The 21560-nt window shown below is 35.7% G+C and overlaps 1 protein-coding gene across 1 annotated transcript in view; it reads left to right on the top strand.

Moving 5' to 3' along the window:
• LOC110783116 (DNA-directed RNA polymerase III subunit 1) overlaps positions 1–20177 on the top strand; it is a 36381-nt gene extending 16204 nt beyond the window's left edge. The window contains exons 13-28 of the mRNA XM_021987415.2: positions 246–434; positions 1773–1992; positions 3466–3559; positions 4242–4476; positions 5131–5322; positions 9457–9555; positions 10950–11153; positions 11239–11427; positions 12053–12200; positions 12351–12502; positions 12951–13109; positions 13187–13300; positions 13412–13488; positions 15839–16043; positions 16154–16356; positions 19322–20177. Of these exons, the coding sequence (XP_021843107.1) occupies positions 246–434; positions 1773–1992; positions 3466–3559; positions 4242–4476; positions 5131–5322; positions 9457–9555; positions 10950–11153; positions 11239–11427; positions 12053–12200; positions 12351–12502; positions 12951–13109; positions 13187–13300; positions 13412–13488; positions 15839–16043; positions 16154–16356; positions 19322–19370 (2529 nt within the window). The 3' untranslated portion in view covers positions 19371–20177. The remainder of the gene's footprint in view (positions 1–245; positions 435–1772; positions 1993–3465; positions 3560–4241; positions 4477–5130; positions 5323–9456; positions 9556–10949; positions 11154–11238; positions 11428–12052; positions 12201–12350; positions 12503–12950; positions 13110–13186; positions 13301–13411; positions 13489–15838; positions 16044–16153; positions 16357–19321) is intronic.
• The last annotated feature ends 1383 nt before the right edge of the window (positions 20178–21560 follow it).

Raw genomic sequence — 21560 nt, 5'->3', positions numbered from 1 at the left:
CTTGAACATCATCTTCAATGAAGATGACTATATTCTCAAGAAGAATGATTTAAAACCCAACTGTAGTTTTACCTGAATGAGTTATGCCTTGCAATTATGTACAGGGTGATTTGTTTGTTCACATATCCCATATATTTCCTTTTCCAGGGTCAATACTGGGGCTTCAGCACGATATTTGATTTGATCAATGATGCTGTACTATTAGTTAATAAATAATCACTATTTAGTTTCTGTATTTTTTGCAGGTTCAAAACAATCTATGTACACCAAAAAATGGAACTATTTTGGTCGCTTCTACTCAAGACTTCTTGACATCGTCTTTTCTAATTACCAGGAAAGATACATTTTATGATCGTGCAACATTTTCTTTAATGTGTTCTTACATGGGGGACGGAATGGAAATCATCGATTTGCCAACTCCAGCCTTGGTCAAGGTTTGTTGCAACTAAAAGATATCCATAGTTCTATAACTAGTCTTAATTTAGTGTGTTGTGGCTAAGATATAATTAGTTCTATGACTTTAGTCTTTGGGAGTTGCATGAGCGACTGTTTGTGTTTGATCAATGCAATTCGGTTACATGAGGTAGGAGAGAGTCAGTTTCACCTTATTGTTGATGACATTGTATTTTAGTTCTATGTTAGAGGTAGTTTCTTGGAGTTTTATCAAGAGAGAAGGAAATAGAGTAGGTCATGAGCTAGCTCACTGTATGCCATGGAAGTTAGGTAGACAGGTTTGGGAAGATGATTACCCAGTTTGTATTGGTTCTTTGTGTCTGATTCTTCTATAAATGAAAATTTGTGAGCCTGCTAGGCTTTCTTTCAAAAAAATAAAATAAACTGATTGGATATTTCTCCCTCTGGTTACTATTAGGTTGTGTTGTTTATTGGAAAATAAGACCTGTATTTTGTGGAACCGAAAGGCTATAATGTCATTTCCAAATCTTGATCAGTTTATGTATGTTTCAAGGGCTCTAACTCAGCATAATTAGAATATTTTGTCAATCAACTAATATTTTCCGATTTTGATTTTTTCCTTGAAGTGTTTCAATTGGTGGAGGACTAGCCTTGGTATTACAGCTTTTTTATACTTATGATGTTCTTATGGTAGATAAACCTTGTTCTTATTTGCAGCCAGATAATAAGGAGCTCATGTATGATAATGTTTAAGTCTCTGTTCTTTTACAAGAAAAACTAGCCTTCAGATAAGAGAAGGAAAATATCATATATGTCACATATGTGTATAGCTTTTGAACTAGTTCAAGACTGTAGGAAAATCTTACTTGCAAGGGGACTTAAAAAGTGCAGCTGGGAACATTTGTTTGTGCCTCCACCTTTTAGTATTGTAAATTGTGACTGGCATACTTTCTTGAAACGGGGTGGATGTCGGATTACGACTTGGAGACTCTGGTGCAGTTATAAAGTTTCATTAGTTTTTCTTCACCTTCAACATCAATGCTTGTTGAATTGAGACATTTATAGTTTGATGGAGGTTATATATTTTGTTACCATATTCCTTCTGGTATTAGGCTGTTCTATATCTTTCAAAAAAATTAGAATAATAAAAAATGTTTGATGGGGCATTAACTAATTAGAAATCAAGAACGTTTTTAATTTTTACTCCCGTAAATAGAGAAGGTCAAAAAGTTAAGTGTGTTTTCATTGAGCTCTATGAGAGCCTACTATATTTCACTTTATGCATTCAAGCCATGGTGATTGATCTTTTATTGTCCTCTGTTTTTCTTACTGACTTAAATTCCTCTGCTTTGATGCAGCCAATTGAGCTCTGGACGGGTAAACAGTTATTTAATGTTCTATTACGTCCAAATGCACAACTGAGAGTCTTTGTAAATCTTATGGTGAAAGAAAAGATGTATTGCAAACCTGAAGACAGGACGACCTCTTGCAGGGAGGAAACCATGTGTCCAAGTGATGGTTTTGTTTACTTCCGCAACAGTGAGCTATTATCAGGGCAACTAGGAAAAACCACCTTAGGTCAGCTTCTGGTCTTTGTATGCCATCATATCATCTATTTACGTAGTAGTAATTTTAGTTGATTTTCTCCTTTCTTTTAATCGGAGGGAAGTTGTCTGTTCAGGATTCCGTAGTAGCTTCCTTTGGTATATGAGAAGTGTATCTACATGAAATAAATGCGGAAAAAGAAAGGATATCGATCAAACTGATAGATAGTGATTGGTTATGGAGGAGAGATACTTTGACTAGTTGGCTTTTGATTTTTTTACTGATTGACTATCCTCACCCTTTCTTTTCTGTCATTCTTTCCTCTTCCACCCTCCTTTAAAGTTCTAAAGTAGGCTCCTTCAACTGATTGAAATCCTGAAGTTCCGCTTGATGGATAATCATTCCAATAAGATTTTGAAATATGGATTTCATATCTTAAACATTGGGTATTTTTGGAGACTTTGTAGAGAGAGAAGAACTAGACAAGTATGATTCTTTTATTCATTACGTTTTGTATTTCTATCCCCTCAAATAAAAGCAGTATCAAACCCCTATCTAGTTCTTGTACATTGGTCATGTGTTGTTGACAGGCATGGCAGAGGAGCAGGGATATTTGTTGAGTGTCACATCAGAAATAAAATCAACTTTAAGAACAGGAGAATTTTAATACCTCTTCGGATGAGGGGTGCTGATAGTTAAAAGTTTGTTTAAAAGAATTCAATGGTGCAACATATGTCAACAAGGTACAACTTTTTTTTGGGATCATGTAGTTTATGGATGATTGATCTCCTGGATCTCTTTTGTTGTAAGAGTTAGGGAAAAATGTGTTCTGGGGACTTGTGTTGGTATAGGTCACATAAGGATTTTTAGGTGGAAAGAACAAAACCAAAAGCAGATGATGCCATATTCTTGAATCTGATGTTTCCTTCTCTCTGTAAAGAACTGATAATTTTGTGCAGAAAATTAATGGTAGAATATGTAATAATCTGATTGATAGATGAACGAACACGAAATGGAATACAAAAGTTGTGACTTGGGGTCATCAATCTCCAGGTTTAGTGACTTGAGGTCACCACTCTCCAAAGCCTAAGCTTTACCAAATTCTCAACATCCTCTAGTAACCTAATGTGCCCTTATTTATAACTATTCTACTACACCTACCTAATTTGTCTTCTACCTAATATTACTCACTACCTATTATGCCCTTCCCTTACACTTGATTTGTTACACTCTCATTGTACTACTTTTGTATTTGGTTCTAGAACCTTGTTCCAATTCTTTTTCCAGAAAGGGTAATACAAACTTCTAAGAAAGGGAGGTTTGATGAAATGGCTAGTCCTGTTGCCTGCTCCGAAAATTGGCTGGTCATCTTATTCTGATGCGTTAGTATTATGGCTTTTAAATTCTATAGAGATCCACGATTTCTGCAGAAATTAGAGAGTTTCTTAATATGACATTACAACTAGTAGAAGGATCTGAAGATTGATGTTGTTTAAACTAATGCAGGGAATGGAAACAAAGTTGGGCTTTTCTCTGTCCTTGTTCGAGATTATAATGCGCATGCTGCTGCTGCTTGCATGAATCGATTGGCAAAATTGAGGTAAATGGTCAACATTATTGTAAGTGTATATTGTTTTGCTTCATTTTAGGTGAAGTAAATTTCTGTTAAGATTTTGGCAAAGTCGGTAAGCTATGTCAAACATGAGAAAATTTTCTTAAGACTATAATTTGTTTATATCTAGAGCACTATGCTGTCCTAGTAGCTATCACTTGCTTTTGGCACAAGTAATAGCAAAACTTCGAACATATCTTTGTTGGGAGGGGCCCAAATAACCAATAGGCTTGGACAAAGTGACATGGACCTTTTCACCTGAATCAAATAACTTGAAATAAAACTTGTCTAGCGGGAATTATAATACCTGATTTTTGGTAGATAGAAGAACAATCAATTGTCAAGTTAGGAAGCTCCAGCTGGACTGATGTATTATCAGCTAATGCACTTGTTATTGGCTATTTTGCATTTCTTAATTGACTATTATATGGTCATGTAAGATGGTTGATGTGCTGGTTGTCTACTGAGGAACACATATGCTGGATATGAGTAATTCATTAGCATTTTATTCTGCAGTTTTTCAAGGATATATTTAACAACGCTTTCCTGTAGTCTGGGAGTATAAATTCAGTGTATCGGTGTATGCTTGGATCTCTATCCTAGATGTCAGAGATGCGATTGTTTGAATTGTATTTTCCTTCGTAACATTTTGGTGATTTCTTTGTTCCAGTGCTAGGTGGATTGGTAATCATGGGTTTTCAATTGGCATTGATGATGTCACACCTGGTAAACTTTTGGCTGAAGAAAAACATTCCAATATAGTTGAGGGCTATAGAGATTGTGATGGGTTAATAAAATCCTTCACCGAGGGAAAGCTGGCTCTCATGCCAGGATGTGATGCAGCTCAAACTCTAGAGGCGCAAATAACTCAAAAGTTGAATAAAATTCGTGAAACAGCAGGAAAGGTAATGGCTTTTGTCTTTTGAAATGTGTCATTATTGATACTTCTAAGTTCTAACTAATGAGTAAAGCAGTAGTTTGCATACTTCCTATTTGGTTCCTTGAAGCTTCAATCCTGGAGAGGCGAGCTTAGACCAAGGACTGAACAAGGATAAGGCATCCTCCTTGGGTTTGGGAAGTTAAAGGCAATATCTAAACCTCCCTTCAGATAAACATGGTAAATAGGGCATCTTCTATCTGGGGGGGGGGGGGGGGGGGAGAGGAAGGTGACTGGTCTACCTGCAAGGTCAGGGAACCAGAAGCGTTGACTTTTGATCAGTTGCCATGTAAACTACACAACAATCTTTAAATCCTTAACATAACTGTGGTAACCTCGACTCCTCTTACTTTCCCAGTGTGGCTGCATCCTCAGTGATGTTGCTTTACCAGCTCTTGTAATTGTCGTATCAAGTCGTTCTCTTTCCTTGCAGCTACCCATCCTGTATATTTCTCCATACATTTCACGTGGACTATTACCATAAAGGACTATTGCCGATTTGCCTCCATTTTGTATTACACGAGAAAAGAGTTTATTGAATATTTTTATTTCATCTTCTTTGATTGCTGATTTATAGAATGTTCTTTTACAATAAAATTAATCTGTATGATTATGTTTCTAGGTTTGCATGAAAGAGCTCCACTGGAGGAATAGCCCATTAATAATGTCACAATGTGGCTCAAAAGGTTCTCCAATCAATATCAGTCAAATGGTTGCATGTGTTGGTCAACAAGCAGTTGGAGGGCGCAGAGCACCTGATGGCTTCATTGATCGTAGTCTACCCCATTTTCCAAGAAATTCCAAGACTCCAGAGGTATTTTTCAACTTTTTAATCACAAAATGCTTGGAGAATATTAGGTCTTATATTTGATTTACCTCACATTAGCTTTTATTTATATTGTTTTGGGTATGTCATTAATTATTTTTGGATTATGTGTACATGAACTAGTTTCTAGTATTCTATATTTCTATCCCAGTCTCAGTGTCTCCCCTATTATTTTCTTTTTTTAATCTACCCAAATTTTTAGTGTGATAAAATTTAGGAAAGTTAGAGTTAGTCAGTGAGTGCTTTGGGATAAGATAATAACATTTTCTTGCAATATCGATGTTCCTTGACCTTTCTTTGTTAAAAGATAGAATCTGGAATACTTTAAGTTATGACCAATGATACCTGGATAGTGGGTGGTCGGTGAACGGGTTTGGATTTTCTAAAACGTGGTAAGTGGGCCATTCACAACCTAGATCGCTCAATGTAACATAATTTATATGACTTGTGAATCAGCATCAAGAGGAGGAACAGGAGGTATTAATTGATCTTAACTTCAATAAAAAAGGGAAATTCAATGTGATATCCTCATGGTATGTATTGCAAATTATATGTGGAGGACCACATTATCTTTTGACTTTCTCAATTGAGCCTATGGTTATGTATGATTAACTAGGGTGCCCCAAATTCTCTTTTAAATGGCTAACCCACCATTTAATCCTGAAATACTAACTTAGTCTTAGTTAAAAGTTTTAAAATCCCCTCTCTACCTACTTTGACAACCACTCATAACTCGTGTCCAACCCAGCCCGACCACCCACAGTAACCTGACCTGACCAGACTAGCACCAACACCCAACCCACCGAAACCATGCCTGGTAACGAAAACAATTGCCAGAGTGCTGGTGTATACACCAACTGCCGAAGTTGCAAGGCCGTAATGCCTTCTCCTTCCCAAAAAGGAAAAAGGGAATAGAAGTTAAAATGTACAACTGGGTTTGTAACAAATTCTGGTTTTTACACACTCGAATTTATATCTAACGAAAATGTCAATCAAACTCCAAAAATCACCAAGTTACTACTGTCAGCTAGTACTGATAATCTTGACCCACAAAGTTTGAAAACTCGACAAACTCGGACTTGGAATCGTTGAGTCGGGAACTGTTGGAAGTGGCGACTGGCGAGACAACCCAAGTTGTTCGAGCGGATGAAAAGGTTTAGGAGGACGATTCATCGGAATCCCTGGTTGGGGTTCAAACTTCGAAGAGCAGACACAAGTCAACCCATTCAGTCATAGCTTAGCTTAACTCGCTGGGAATTCAGTATTCATGGGCCGTTGCGATGATTGGGGTCAGCCGGTCAGGTCATTGCTTCAATCGGGTTGGGTAGTAATCCCATATTTGCTCCACGTGCTTACATGGATGCTCTTGTTATGCATTGTCCTCCTTCTATCCCTTTCTGTAAATGTGGTTCTCTTCCATGGAGCCCAAGTCAGTTCAATTGAAAATTAGAAGAGAAAGTGAGTTTGAAAGAAGGTTGATTTTGAATAGAAATAGTGAGTTGAGTTACACAGTAAAATGGGAGTTGTAAGAAGCAACTGAAGCATGACCTCTACGAGTAGGTTAGTAAATTTTCTTTTAAAGATTTGGTTAGCCACTATAATGACAATTTACACATTATGTAAAATTTGCAATAGTAGGTCCCTTGAGAAAGTCAAAAAATAATGTGTCCACCAAATAGAATTTGCAATGCCACGGTTTAGAATCGTTAGGTTAAACCATCTAACTATATGCACTAAATAACCATTTTTCAATGTTGTTGGAGAACATTATGGTCCTAGTACCATTTCCATGAACTGCTGGTGGTGGTTAGGCTGTTGATCGGTCCGTAGAAAAAAAAATGACGGATGCGGTCGCAATCGCATTGTCGTGGAAACGACTTGTAAGGGTTCAATAAATGGATTGCGGCTAATGCTATGTGAATTTTTTCAAAAAGTTACATTAAAAGGTTTAAGCCTATTATAATATGAGTAGGTCAATTATATTGTGAACATGAATCAATCAAAATATCATGTTCCTTAATCTACATAACTAATTACTAAAAGATTTTTGGTCAATTTGTCAAAAGAACATTGTAACGGAAAAAGTTATAAATGGGCGAATTACTGTGCATAATGGACAACACAGCGAATCACCGTTATTATACCTGGGTATAGTACCTTACCTCCCCTACCCTTAGTGTACCCACTTCATCATAGGCAACATTTCGTGTCTGTTCCCGTCCAGTAACAAAGTATATTGCGTATCATATACTCATGTAATATGGGCTATGACATTTGCATAGAGTTTCTGAACAATTGTAATGAACTCATCTAGTCATCTATGTCCAGTAATGGTTTTGCACTTCCTGGGTAATGCTAGGAAGGTTTGTACAGTTCCTTGAATAAATGATAGGAAAATGTGTGACCAACTCTTTGGAGTGCCAACTAAAGACATTCCTTTTGAGGTGATCTGTCAAGGGCATTGGACGTAGTTTTCTAGGGAAATACAAATTGCTGATTCTCTAGTTTATGCATCATACCTCTCAAGTTATGTGTTGTAACTCCTCTCATGACTTGGGGATTTTCTAGAGATGCTTAACAGAAGTATGTTAATTGGAAGAGATCTTTTAAACGTCTACTGCAAAGTAGTACTTCTATAAAGGTTGAGCAATGTAGGCACCTCAATACAAATATTGCCTTGTGTTTATTGATTGCAATATTATCATTTTCTTAACGGAAGTGCATGTTTTGGAAAGTTGCATTTGGGGGATCCTGTTTGAAGCTTACCTTTCTATTGTCGACTCTTCTGGGTATTACAGAGACACTAGTAAATTCTCTAACTGCCTATCAAAACCTTGCGTGCATATGCATGTGTGCTATGCCTATGAATATATATCACTAGTTTTTTACGCACGCATCGCTTATAATTTAAACTTTTACACACAATAATATTTAATTGGTTAATTACCTTTTTTCATTTTTATTGATATCTTTTTCCCTAATTTTAATATTTGGTGATTTTGGTAATTGAAGATCTTCTGGTAATATAAAATGTTTTTATTGTTTGTTTTTTTTAGATTTATATTAAGGGTAAAATAGGAAATCACTTTTGACGCCACCTTAGACGTTCTTTTATATAATAGAGATATGCATGTGTGCTATGAACATATATGTATGTTGTTAGGAATAAGACACAACTTAATTAAACCGGCAACTGTCAAGGACTCGTATTGAAGGTTGGAGTCGGAGCTCGATTTGGGAACATGCCAAAACACCGGACAAGCTAGCTACGAGTGAGTGTGCGGCAACAACAAGAATTGTATTTAGAGTTGACTTCTTTGTTAGGAATCCTAAACATATTGAGATAAGGAAATGAGGAAATCTCAATTACGTGGAGCATATCATGCAAAGGAAATAAGGCAACTCAAAGTAAATTCTTTGGTTTGGCAGATTTACGTACATTAGCTTGCTATATTATTTGTTTCCTAGTTTAATTAGAAGTGTAATTAGGAAACTAGATATATATTGAAATGTAACAATCTCTAGAATTATTTAGACTTGGGGAGCAAGTATAATTCTAGTAGACGAGGGTTTCTAGTTTAGCCTATAAAAGGGGTTTAGGCATAGCTAGAAAATAGAAAAGGGGAAATACATTGTTGAGAGGAATCATCAATCTAGGGGTTTTTGTAAACGAAATATTTGAGGGGAGGATACCTAAATTTCCTCACAAACGCTTGTGTCCTTTATTATTGTTTTTTGCTATTTGTTTTACATTGTATTTGTAGGGGTTGTTCCTAATTGTTCGTGGCACGCTTTTGGTTATAACATATGTATTACTCCTTCTACTCCCATTTTAAATGTGATTTAAGGTAATGGACAATGCATGTATCAATGTATGCTATGAATGTATGAGTATGTACACCCTAATTGTAAATGTCATTTAAGGTAATGCACCAGTACAAAAGAAACCTTAGTTATAGTATTGATATTTAAAACTACAATTAAATTCATTTGTATTTTTAAACTGACGAATAATATGGAATAAAAAATATTAGTTAGGTGGTCACAGTTTGGCTTAGAGGGAGTAGTAGCGTGGAGGCACGTCTTGTCCCAAGTAAATAATGCATTTTCTGGTTTCTGCAGGCTAAGGGTTTTGTGGCTAATTCATTCTACACCGGCTTGACAGCTACAGAGTTTTTTTTCCATACTATGGGAGGCAGAGAAGGCCTTGTGGATACAGCTGTATGTTGACACTGCTAATTGTTTGTGCTTGCGTTCATTACTCTATTAATGTTTAGCCTGCATGTCCATTTTGTTCACCCCATTGCTTGTAAATTGGAATTATTATAAAAAGCGTGAAATTGTAATCTATGAATGTCTTTAAACTGATATCTAGGACATAACTTGTTATAATAGTGCTCAATTATCAAATATCAAATTACTAAAATTTATTTTCTAGCCAAGTAAAAAGTTGAGTGCCATAGACGTGTGCCAACTCATGACCCTCATGGTTCGTGCTGTTGGTGTCTTGCTCGTCTTTAACGGCGAACTAAGGTCTTTTGCTTGGCTATGAGTTAGCCATAGCCTATCAACATCCCGTTGCTCACCCCACCTTAATGTGATCTGGGATTTCGCTTCTTCTTGTTTTCAATTGCAGAAGAAAATGAAGGAAAGTACATACAGAACTTACACTGAAATTCTCTAGAGAGAAATGTCAGCTTATAAAACCATATCATGCCAAGTTACTAGATGCAAGGTTGTGTTAAATAGCTAAGGATATAAATGCATAATTTTCCATGCCATGTTTAGTTATTGTATACTAATTTTTTATATACTGGGAAAATGATTGGGTATAAGCATTATTAGCTGGGTTGAGAGTATAACATTACACGATCTTGAAGTTCTTTGACACGATGGTGAAAAAAAAAATTCCATATTGAGTATATCTCTTTGAAAACATGAGTTCTTTTCTTAGACTTGTTTTTACGTTATGCTAGGGAATTACTTTCTCCTTCCATAAATTATTGCCCCACTTTGATTTTCACGTTTTCCAATACACAATTTTCACCATTAATATATTTAAGTATCTACAAGTTAAAATTATAAAAAGTTGATAGTTTGAAAATATGCGTTCAAGAAAATCTAATAACATCTATACTGATATTTGATGCCAACTTGTCACCCTTTGAAACTTCATTTTAAATAAAAAATATTGCATGGTCCTTGATGAATATAATTTACAAGATTTATAACATTCCTAACGTCCCCATTCATCAATGCTCTGTCACTTAATTAAGTTCATTGCCCTTTAAACTTCTATGTCAACAGTATTATCTAGATTTTGTAAAAAAATATCACCCGTGCGTTTTTCGGGTAAAAACTAGTTTTACATAGTAACATTTACCTTTATATATTTGTGTGAAAGTAAAAGTGAAATAGTTAATTGTGGATGGGGGGAGTATATTTACAATCTAATGATTTTAATTTTCAATCTTTAAATTTTTTGAGCTTTGTGAATCTGATTAAGATTTATTCTTTTGTTCTCTTGCTTTGTGTACAACGTCTACACTTTTTGGAATTGGCTGCATAAGTTATTGTGATAAGTCCGTTAATGTCATAAATGGCCTTTGCTGCAGGTGAAAACTGCTGACACTGGTTATATGTCACGTAGACTGATGAAATGCCTGGAGGATCTAGCAGTTCATTATGACATGACTGTTAGAAATTCTAATGGAACTATTGTTCAGTTTTTTTATGGTGATGATGGCATGGATCCGGGACAAATGGAAGGGGCAGAAGGATTTCCGCTGGATTTCGAGAGGTTGCGCTTCAAAGTTGAGGTATGATGTTTCCTGGCTTTCCAGATTGACAAGCAGTGGTGCATCTTTGACCTGGACTTTTGATCTAACAAGTTTTTTTGTGCAGGCTACTTGTCCCACAGGGAATCATGTGAAACTATCTCCTACAGAAATTTCTGAAATTGTAAATAGGAGGCTTTTAGATTATGATATGAGTACTGGTGGTGGTTGCTGCGGTGCCTTCAAGTTAAAGTTATTAGAATTTTTTGATAAAATAACTAAAAGAAAGTGCTATGTTTCTGAGCAGCAGCTGCAGGTATTGCTTTCTATGTATTACTATTTACTTTAGGTTAGAAGACATACATAAGATATAAGATAGTGATTTCAACTCCTTATTGTGGTTTCCATGAGACTATATCCACTTGGGTTTGGTTTCTCTTCAGTAATTCCTTGCATGTTTTGCCTCTTTATCCAAGGCATTGCAAGACTAGCACGGTTAGCGCATAGCTCAGTATTCTATATAGTTAATCCCTTGTTTGTCACTGTGATGATTGATGAAGGTGAATTTAGGTTGAATAGTGGCTTTTACTTAAATTTCCGGTTAAAAAGAAAAATAAATTTGAAAACCAGGATGAAGTTAATTTTCTGTTGGTAATCTTGCAGATTTATTTAAACAATTTATTTGTGCTGTTAGTCTTCATCCCTACTTTTCAGAATAGCAACGAAGCCTGTCATTTTAGCAAATCTTCTTTTTTTCTTTTTCCTTAAATATACTGGTATATCTCAAATAGCGTGTTTGTTGCCCTTGTGAATATTAAATATAGAAAAAGAGATGCTGTATTTTTTTTTTTTGTTAGCCTTGTGTTTTCATACATTTATCTATTGACACATTTCTTATCCAACAATATTCAATATATTCTTGTTGGTCAATTATTTTGAAGGTGTTCTTGGATGCTTGCGTATCTCGGCTCCGTTTAAAGAGAATTGAAGCTGGAACAGCAATCGGAGCAATTGGAGCTCAGAGTATTGGGGAGCCAGGGACGCAAATGACTTTAAAAACATTTCATTTCGCGGGGGTTGCCAGCATGAGTATCCATTGTCTATGATTTCATTTTATTCCCTCCACTTTTCTTCCATCAGCACACCTGTCTCCAATGCAGTATATTGGAGAGAGACAAAAATAAAATAAAATAGAAGACACATCTAGTTTTATGTTATTTGATCCTTGACAATTTGTAGATGTGACCCTTGGAGTTCCTCGTATCAAAGAAATCATTAGTGCAAGCAAAAAGATAAGTACACCAATTATCATGGCAAAACTTGAGGATGATAACAATATGAAGATGGCGGAAAGTGTGAAAGGCCAAATTGAAAAGACATTGTTGGGCCAGGTAATATCTAAAAGTTTTAGCCTTTGGAAATTTTTAGAATCTACTATAAAAAAAATACACTTGCTGACTTATTGTAAAAAACTGCCTTGTAAAACTTTTGTCCATTTGTAAAAAAATTACCTTCTAAAAACTTATCCTCATGCTTCCTACCTTGTTGTGTTTAATAAGATCATGGGGCTGTGAGGCAACAGGGGTCCTAAAGCTTTAGTGCAGGCGTTAAGCGCACACCTCACTTAGGACTTAGGTGCAGTTAATAAAATATAATTTTTTTGTAAATGGGTTCTTGTGACCCCTATTTGCGCCTCTTCTACATCTCTTCAAAAATTCCTTGCCTAGTCCTGAAAAACTTTGACCCCTATTGCCTTGGGCTTCAGCATCTCCGTTATGTGGGTCCAATTGTTGCCGTCCCTCATAATTTTAATACTCTTCATTTTCTATTGTTTTGTAGGTTTCGAAGAGCATAAAACTTGTTATGTCATCAATTCGAGCGTCTGTAGTTGTTAAACTTGACATGGAAAAGATTAATTCTTTACGGCTGTGTATAAATGCATATACTATCAAGGATAAAATTGAAAGTTCCTTGGCAAAGCGCAAGAATGATAAACTGGTGAATATTTTTTTACCTACTTTGTTTGTTCTTTTGTTTGTAGTTTTGTTCTACATTTGATACTATCTTACTTGCAGGAGGTTAAAGTTATTGATGATGTGAAGTTGGCCATCATTCCGAAGGCTGAAAAGCTCGAGGCACATTTTGTACTCCATCAACTTAAAAATAAGCTTCCCACTATCGTCGTTAAGGTAAGTATGAAAGGTTTCCTTTGCATTTCCTGGTGCTGGTTGTTGTTACTTCTTTTGTTATTATGTAAAATATATTAGATTTTGAGTTCAATCAGTAATTTATAATTTCAGGGTATCAATACCATTGAACGAGCAATTATTGCTGATGAGGAAGGGAAGAAAGGGAAGCTCAACTTAATAGTTGAAGGGTTAGTTCCTTTTATTTACATAATGGATTATGGCATTTCTGTTTTGCTATTGATCATATGCTCATATTCCTCGGCCCTCCCCTCTCGGAAAAGGAACATAGCTTGAGTAAGAAAATGAAAAACGGGAAGGAAAGAGAGAGAAAAGACATTGAGTTGTTTGTGTACCAAATTTGTTTGAGTGCATGCTATACACCAGAACAGGAGAAAATTATTTCTTAGTTTATGTTTTACTTAGTTCACTAAATAAGGCCTGCACAGATGCAAGGCACCACGAGTGTTACCTCTGGCATCCGGAAAGATACCAAAACAGGTTCTTTAAGGTTCACCAAGCGCAACAAGGCACGCTCCTCGCCGGCTTAAATAATGTGTAAGATACGTGCCTCTTGTCATTCGACCCAAACCCTTGAGTAAGTTTACGTTAATTTAATATTAAAAGTAAAGGAAAAACTAGTAAAAGTTAATGAAATTGGTCAAAATGTAAATGAAATTTCTTTAAAAGTAAAAAATTGGGAACCAGTTTGAGAAGTTCCACAATTACGAAAATGTCATTATTGACACGGGAATCATTTTGACCATCAGATTTTGATGATCCACGGGCCCAAGTTGGTTCTTAGTTATCATTTTAGGCTGTGGTTCTCACGGGATCCTAATTTATATATTCACGTGGGAATTTTCTTACGGTGAGAACCTCGAATGTGCATATTTTTTAAAACTAAGTGTGCATGTTTTTTGAACTAAATGTGCATAATATTTCAACCGTATGAACTGTGCATATTTTTGAAACTAAATGTGCATAATTTTTTACTCAAATGGTATGTGCATATTTTTTGACCAGAATTTGCATATTTTTCGTTTTGAGATAATCAAATTTTAAAAAATGCCGTGCACAGTTAGTTGAAAAAATATGTACATATCGTTCAAATTATATACATATACAGCAGAATACGCGCAAAAGAGGTTCTCAACATAAGAGGAGTTCTCACTATAAGACGGTTCTCAAAATATATATCGTACACATTTTTCACATATCGTTTTATGCACTAGTTCTGGACCTTGTGGTATGGTATGGAATGTTTTGGTTTATAATCATATATTCTGGAGATTCTGTTGTTTTGGGAACATAATATATTAATATGCTATAACATTGAATTATGTATTTTCTGCACAAAAGATGTGTTTCGCATGTTGGTGGTGGTCACCTTTTCCTTTTTGCCTCTAGTTGTGAACCTTTTATAACTAAGGTTTTGATCAGGTTCTAGTCTATGTATCCACAAATCTTCATAAGGGTGCTCATCCAATGCTGGAGATCCTCTTTTTTGTGGTTCAAAAGTCCTGAGCTCTTTTTATAAGCTAAGACTGAGGTAATATTTGATTCACCGGGCTCCAAAACCTCTAGGAGAAAGCTCTTGGTGAAGGTGTGTACAGAAAGCTGGTGAATAGATAAAGCCTTAGTGGGCTTAGGCGCTTAGCTAACTATTATTTTGGTTTTTTCTGTTTGAATATAGTAAACAACGGACAGGACTTCTGGTTTGTTTCTAATCTTTGAATCTTATGGGCAAACTATTTCAAAATAAATATCACCTTTTCCAACTTTGAAATAGAAGTGGTTACTGTGTCCTCTTGCGAGTTGTGTATGACATCACTCTTTGCCGACAGTAGCTTGATGTAGGGTTTTAAATCATGCTAATTTCTGTGATCATGGAGACACTTGTGCAGTTGTGCATTGAAGAAGCATACTTTATAGGGCCATGGTTGATGTTCTTGACGAGCATGGCTTTTCTTTGTCCTTGGGTTTGTTATCATTCCCAGATTAGCTTTCTGTTGCCTATGTCATGATTGTATGTTTAGTATAGGCTATTCCATTAGATAACACAGTCGTTTATGACTTGGACGATTTCAGCTCATCGAGATGACACATCGATATGTTAAAAGTGTGAATGAGATGTAAAACCTTACAATGGAATCTTAAAGTTCTATTTAGCGTTAAGACCCAATGTAGGTTCACACGTTGCTTCTGTTTCCAAAATTACCCACATGTTGATGCTGGAAGAGGTTGGGTTGCATATTCTGCAACTGTTATCACTATCAGGCATTGATAGCAAAGTGCTATATCCTGTTGTAGTTTTAAGTTGAATTATACATTTTCAGCATCCCCCGTTGAATTTTTTGTGTCAAAATCATTGGCTTATAGATTTTCTATATAATTGTTAGACGAAGTTTGTGGAGATTGGCAGTATGACATATGTCAAAAATGGAAAGTGAGATTTTTTTTTTAAAGTACACTGTAAACGCTGCTTTATATTCTTTTTAATTTTACGCTTATTTCTGTTATGTGATTCTGATGTGACAGGACGGGGCTTAGAGAGGTCATGGGGATTCCAGGAGTTGATGGATGCAAGACAGATAGCAATCATATTATGGAATTACAACAAACTCTTGGAATAGAAGCAGCAAGGAGTGGTATCATCAGAGAAATTAACAAGGTCATGCAAAGTCATTCTATGGATATAGACATACGCCATATGATGCTTCTAGCTGATGTGATGACATTTAAGGTTATACCCGTATCCATAATTTTTGGTTCACATTGATGGAGATGTATATGAAGTTTTCTTTTATTTTGAAATGGATAAAATGTTTGTTGTGTTTGTTGCTCATGTAACAGGGGGAGGTTTTGGCTGTTACTAGAGTTGGAATTGCTAAAATGAAAGAAAGTATATTGATGTTGGCATCTTTTGAGAAAACTGCTGATCATCTTTTCAACGGTTCTGTGAATGGGAGGGAGGAAAAGATTGAAGGAGTTAGTGAATGCATCATCATGGGCGTACCAATGCAGATTGGCACTGGGATTTTGAACATAAGGCAGAGGTATCTTGACAGTTTTTTTTTCTTTATCTTGGTGTGCTGTATTTTTTCTCCAAGTGCCTTATCTTTTTAGTTTCCTGATTACTAATATAGACTATCTTGAGTTCACGTAGACAGTGTCTTCACATCTTAATACTGAATGAGCAATTGTATGTATATCATTGTTTTGTGGACATATATACTGAAAATCATATTTGAAAATTATTTGGACTCGCTAAGAGGCTACACATGTGAACTCTGTTACCTGGACTCGGCAAAGTTGGCCGCGTACCCGTGTCGACCCGACCCTGACACGGGTACGGAGTCCGGGTCAGATCCTCCATTTGTCACTAGGACACGGCTGGTGTTGAAGACATAAATAAAGTAAAGACAGAATAGAGGGGAGGGGGGGGGAGAGATCGCATCGAGGAGTTATCAATGAAGTTGGATTGATACGGAGAGAAGGAGATGGTTGATATTCTGGCTTCTCAACCTTTTTCCATTTATTTTTCGTTCTTTGCAAGTATTTTTTCTCTCTCCTATGATCCTATCTCTTCCACGTGGCTGGGCGGCTGACTGTTACTGTGCTTTTAGTGTCAGAATTCAACAGGGTCATTTAAAACAATAGTCGGGCTTTGGGTTCAGCCCAGAATAGTAATTCTTATTAGTTATTTGGGCTTCTGTTTACTCTTTGTTTAGTCCGTATAAGTTTTGATCTTCTTTACTGTAATACCCAACAAAAAGAGCAAATAACTTGCAATGAATTATAAATTATTATTTTTCATACCTTTTGCATTAATTTAAAATTAAAACAAAGATTTAGGCTCTGTTTGACAAACTCTTTCAGTCACCTTAAATGATTAGGTGCTAAAAATTTAAGTCACCTTAAAAGATTAGAAGTGTTTGGTAAAGAGCTGAAATAAAATTTAAGGTGGATAAGCTGACTGAAATCTAGACGTTATTCGGAGTAACGTCTGGGTTTAAGGTGCTGAAATATCAGTAGCTGAAATTTATTGTTAACTCACAAATCAATTCAAAAATCAAATTCAGGAAAAACCCATACAAAGATAGCATATGACCAATGATATATATCGCAAATTTGATACGAATAACAACAAATATAGCAGATCTAATCTTCAATTTTGTTTCAAGAAAAAGAACTACCGTAGAAAAAGAAATTCAGGAAGGAAAGAAAGAACACGGAGAAGGCGAAGAAGGAGAAGGGGAGAGAGACATCACGTGGTGATTTGGGGTTTTGATGTTTGGGACTTTGAGGGTAGGGGTGGGATTGGGGAAGGTAAGGTAAGTGGGTTTTTATATTTTATGCATTTTGCTTTTGCTACGTTTTTACTCTGCACTTGTTTTGATGAAAAGGAAAAAAAATTGTACCAAAGTACCCTCAAAATCAAAATGTTGTACTTGTTTTTTTATAAAATAAAAATTCGTTGTTCACCGTATAAATTTTCAATTACAATAGGAAATAAAGGAGTTAATGGAGATTTAATATTCTATTTATAACTATTTACAACAAAAACATTTAAATGACGAAATATATAAAATATCACTCAAAAAACTTTAAATTTCAGGTACTTAAAAAAAATAGTCTTACCAAACAGGTAATGTGAATAACTAACTTATCAGTTTCAGCACCTTATTAATTCAGGTGCTACCTTATCAGTTCCAGGCACCTTATCAGTTTCAGCTCAATTTCAGCTAATATCGCCAAACAGACCCTTAAATTAAAAAAAAAATTTAATAACCAAAATTTGCAGTGTTCCCATACCTGTGTCCAAATCTCGGACAGAGTCCCCGTGTTCTGACCTTTTAGGATTTCCGTACATGACACTAGGATCCGTACCTGTACCCGACACTCCTAGGCGAGTCCAGGTATCATAGCATGTGAAAGGCGGGTTAAGAATGAAAAGTTGTCTTATGCTCCAATCCTCTTTAATTTTGTTGACTCATAACATAAATAATTAAATACAAGTCCTGCATAGATGCTGACAGAATCTTTGATAAAGAGAAATGAAATTCATAATGCTGAAGAAACCAGCTTCTGCACTTAAAGTGATCCGAGCCTTTGTAATCCTTCCTTTCGAAGAAGCTACCACTTTTTTACCCTAGTGAGTTGTAAGGTTTTAAACAAAGAGATAGCAGGTATGAAACAAATTTCAAAACAGAAAAATGTGAGAACAGAGAACGGAGAATGGACAACAGGGATTGACTTTGTCTTCTCCGTTTCTGCTAAACCTTCATGCTCGGAAAATTAAAAATGGATTTTTTATGTACACTCCAGCATGTAATCTGTTTTCTTACCCCTGCTCAGGCAACAACAGTAAAACAGACGTTTTTGGTCGCCTGAGGTTTCTTACCTAACCAGCAAACTCTTCGTTTCACTCTTAGATTCTTTAGTTACTTGAAGTGCAAGTTCGTCTGTTGATTGGATGTGTTGTAGGATTTTCAACACACCGTGATGATCTTGAATCGGTTGTTCACTCTAATTTTGTTCCTCAGTTAGTGGTGATATTCACAACTTTTACAGATCAAACCATGTATAGGATGCCATGTGTATAGTTCCCATAGTCCAATAATTTGTCTCCATATTATGCACAATAGGCTTTCTTTTTGGACTCTAGGTTGTGTGGTTGGGAGGAAATCACTTGTTATTTCCCTGGTTTCCATTTCTTTGCATGTATATATGTGTATAAAATCTTGATGTATATATGTGCATATCTGTATGCATATATATATAGCAACATTTGGTGACAAATTCCTTTTTCAATGAATTGCATGTGTAAAATCTTATACACTTCAGAAATTATTTCTCGCAAAGTAATTCTAATATGGCTTATATGGATTGTATAATTGAATAATCACCTTCCATCATGTCCAGATAGGATAATTTATTTGTTTGAGTATGGCCTGGAACTTGCACTGAGCACATATTGAAAACCTAGTTTAATGTCCTTTTTCTTTGTTCCTTTTTCAGACTTGCTTTGCCGGAACTCAAGTATGGACCAGAGCCGATAATTGCTTGACTTATTAAGTCAAAGACAATGATGAAACAAGCATCATAAACTCAATATTTCAAGTTCAAATGCTACCTTACAGTTGCCTGATATTTTTCCCAGGAACAGTTTGTTTGCACAAAATCATATGGGAGCTGCTGGAAATATCATTCCAAGTCAGAGATCTGCAGAACAGTTAATAATGTTGTGAGGTTAATCGAATCAGAAAATCTCATGGTTTCTCATTATTGCTCGGGTTCATGAGGAATATAAATCTGTAATTGTCAAATTCGTTAGAGTAATTCAGTTAGTATATCCATAGTCTGAGGATAGCATTAGAGTAGTCTGGAGGTGTTCCGGAAGCTAAAGCTCATATATTGAAACTGGAATTCTTATACACAGCAATCATATTTTTTTTATTTTCTTTTGGATACTGTTCCCGGAAACAAGCGTGATACGGGTTTAGTTTGGCAGCAGATGAGGCTACAGTTTGCAGATGATTTACAAGGGTTTTGTTATTATTGCAGTATTCTAGATACTGTAATTCCAGTGTAGAATCTGCAAAATAGTGAATTTACTGCCGCAAATACGAGGAGATGAATTGAATTGTGATGCTGCATCAGATATTCAGATTTTATTACTTTTAACCTCGTGTAAATGTTTTCATTTTAGCTTTCTCAAAGTGGTTTCTGGTGTTTTGAACACTGAAATATCAGAGATTAACTATTGTCAATAAACATCTGTGGAAAAAAGAACATAGTGAGATAATATATCTAGTTTTTGCAGTGACTGAGATATTCATCGTTTCATCTAATATATGTTAATTTCGAATTTGTATTTACCAATGTATTGTATGTACATAACTGATGTTTATCTATCGGATGCAATCAACTAATTTGATCAGGGAATATTAAATTTAGCAGCTCAAACATTATCATGATGAGTTCATGATACTAAAAACCAAATGTTGGAACATGAAGGAGAAGGGGATAAAAGGAATGGTGTACTAGTTAAAATAGCTGCCAAAGCCGAGAAAGAGGAAAGGGTGGTCTGCAGAGGAGGGTAAAAGGAACTGGTGGGGTGCTTTGATAAAATTTAGCATCTCAAACATTATTAATTATTTATTACTCCCTTTGTCTCAATTTAATTGTTATAATAGACTTTCTACAAATGTCCATTTTCGATGGGGCCAAAGATTTGTTTGTTCTTTTGGCTGTGGGATTGTAATGGACTAAATCAAAATGGCTTTTAGAAGCTCTTCGCTTCCTTTTCATGAAGTAGGAGATGGTTGTCCCGTTGTCGTCCCGTTATCGCTTTGAGTTCAATTGGAAACAACCTCTCTGCAATTGCAGGGGTAAGGTTGCGTACGTCCGACCCCCCTTGCTTTCCTTCTTGCGGGAGCCTCTTTGAGGCAATGAGGTACTGATAATGATGAATAGACTTTCTACAAAGTGATAAGTTTTACCCATTATAGTTTAGTAGAAAAGTAGGTATTGTTACAATGCCATAAAAGAAAGTATGACCCAGAATTTCCGGTCTTCGGTCCTTTAAAATTTTGGTTTTCTGGTTTTTGGTCCGGTCCGGTGCAAACCCGGATTTTTCCAGGCCGGATCTGTTGATCCGGTTAAATTAAATAAACTATACCAGCTTCTTCTTGATGAAGAACATTTTGTCACAATGGCTATACCAGCTTCTTCTTTCGCAAACAAATTGAAAAGGCAAACATGAGTAATGAATTGAATGCATATGAATTGAAGGACTAGTGTTTGGGGTTATCTTTTGAGTTTCATTCCACATTCTATATTTCATGAATCAGGAGTTATTGCATTAAAAATGACTTTTCTAACTTGAGTTAGGAGCACATTGTGTTTATAAGGATCAACAAGTTATATTATTTTCTCCTCAATGCATTTTATAGATTAAGTATTCCTGTATTCTGCTTGCTCAACACTTGTGTTTCACAATTTGGGATAGTGTCTTAGTTAATTAGGTTCAGCTACTTATTGTATTCAGCTTTTCCATGCATCCCTTCTCAATGCTACGAGATACATAACAGAACTTTTTTCATGAAAATTGTAAGAGTTTTACATAAACAATACTGTATCATCGAAGCCTTAGATCCCCAAGATACAACTTAGTTTTAGTCTAATACTCCGTATAATAAAAGTAAATGCTACAATATACAATAATCAGAGTTTTAGTCTAATAATAAGTCTGCTT

Source organism: Spinacia oleracea, chromosome 3 (genome assembly GCF_020520425.1).
Source record: "Spinacia oleracea cultivar Varoflay chromosome 3, BTI_SOV_V1, whole genome shotgun sequence".
Taxonomy (NCBI): domain Eukaryota; kingdom Viridiplantae; phylum Streptophyta; class Magnoliopsida; order Caryophyllales; family Amaranthaceae; genus Spinacia; species Spinacia oleracea.
This window is presented reverse-complemented; position numbering and strand designations above follow the sequence as displayed.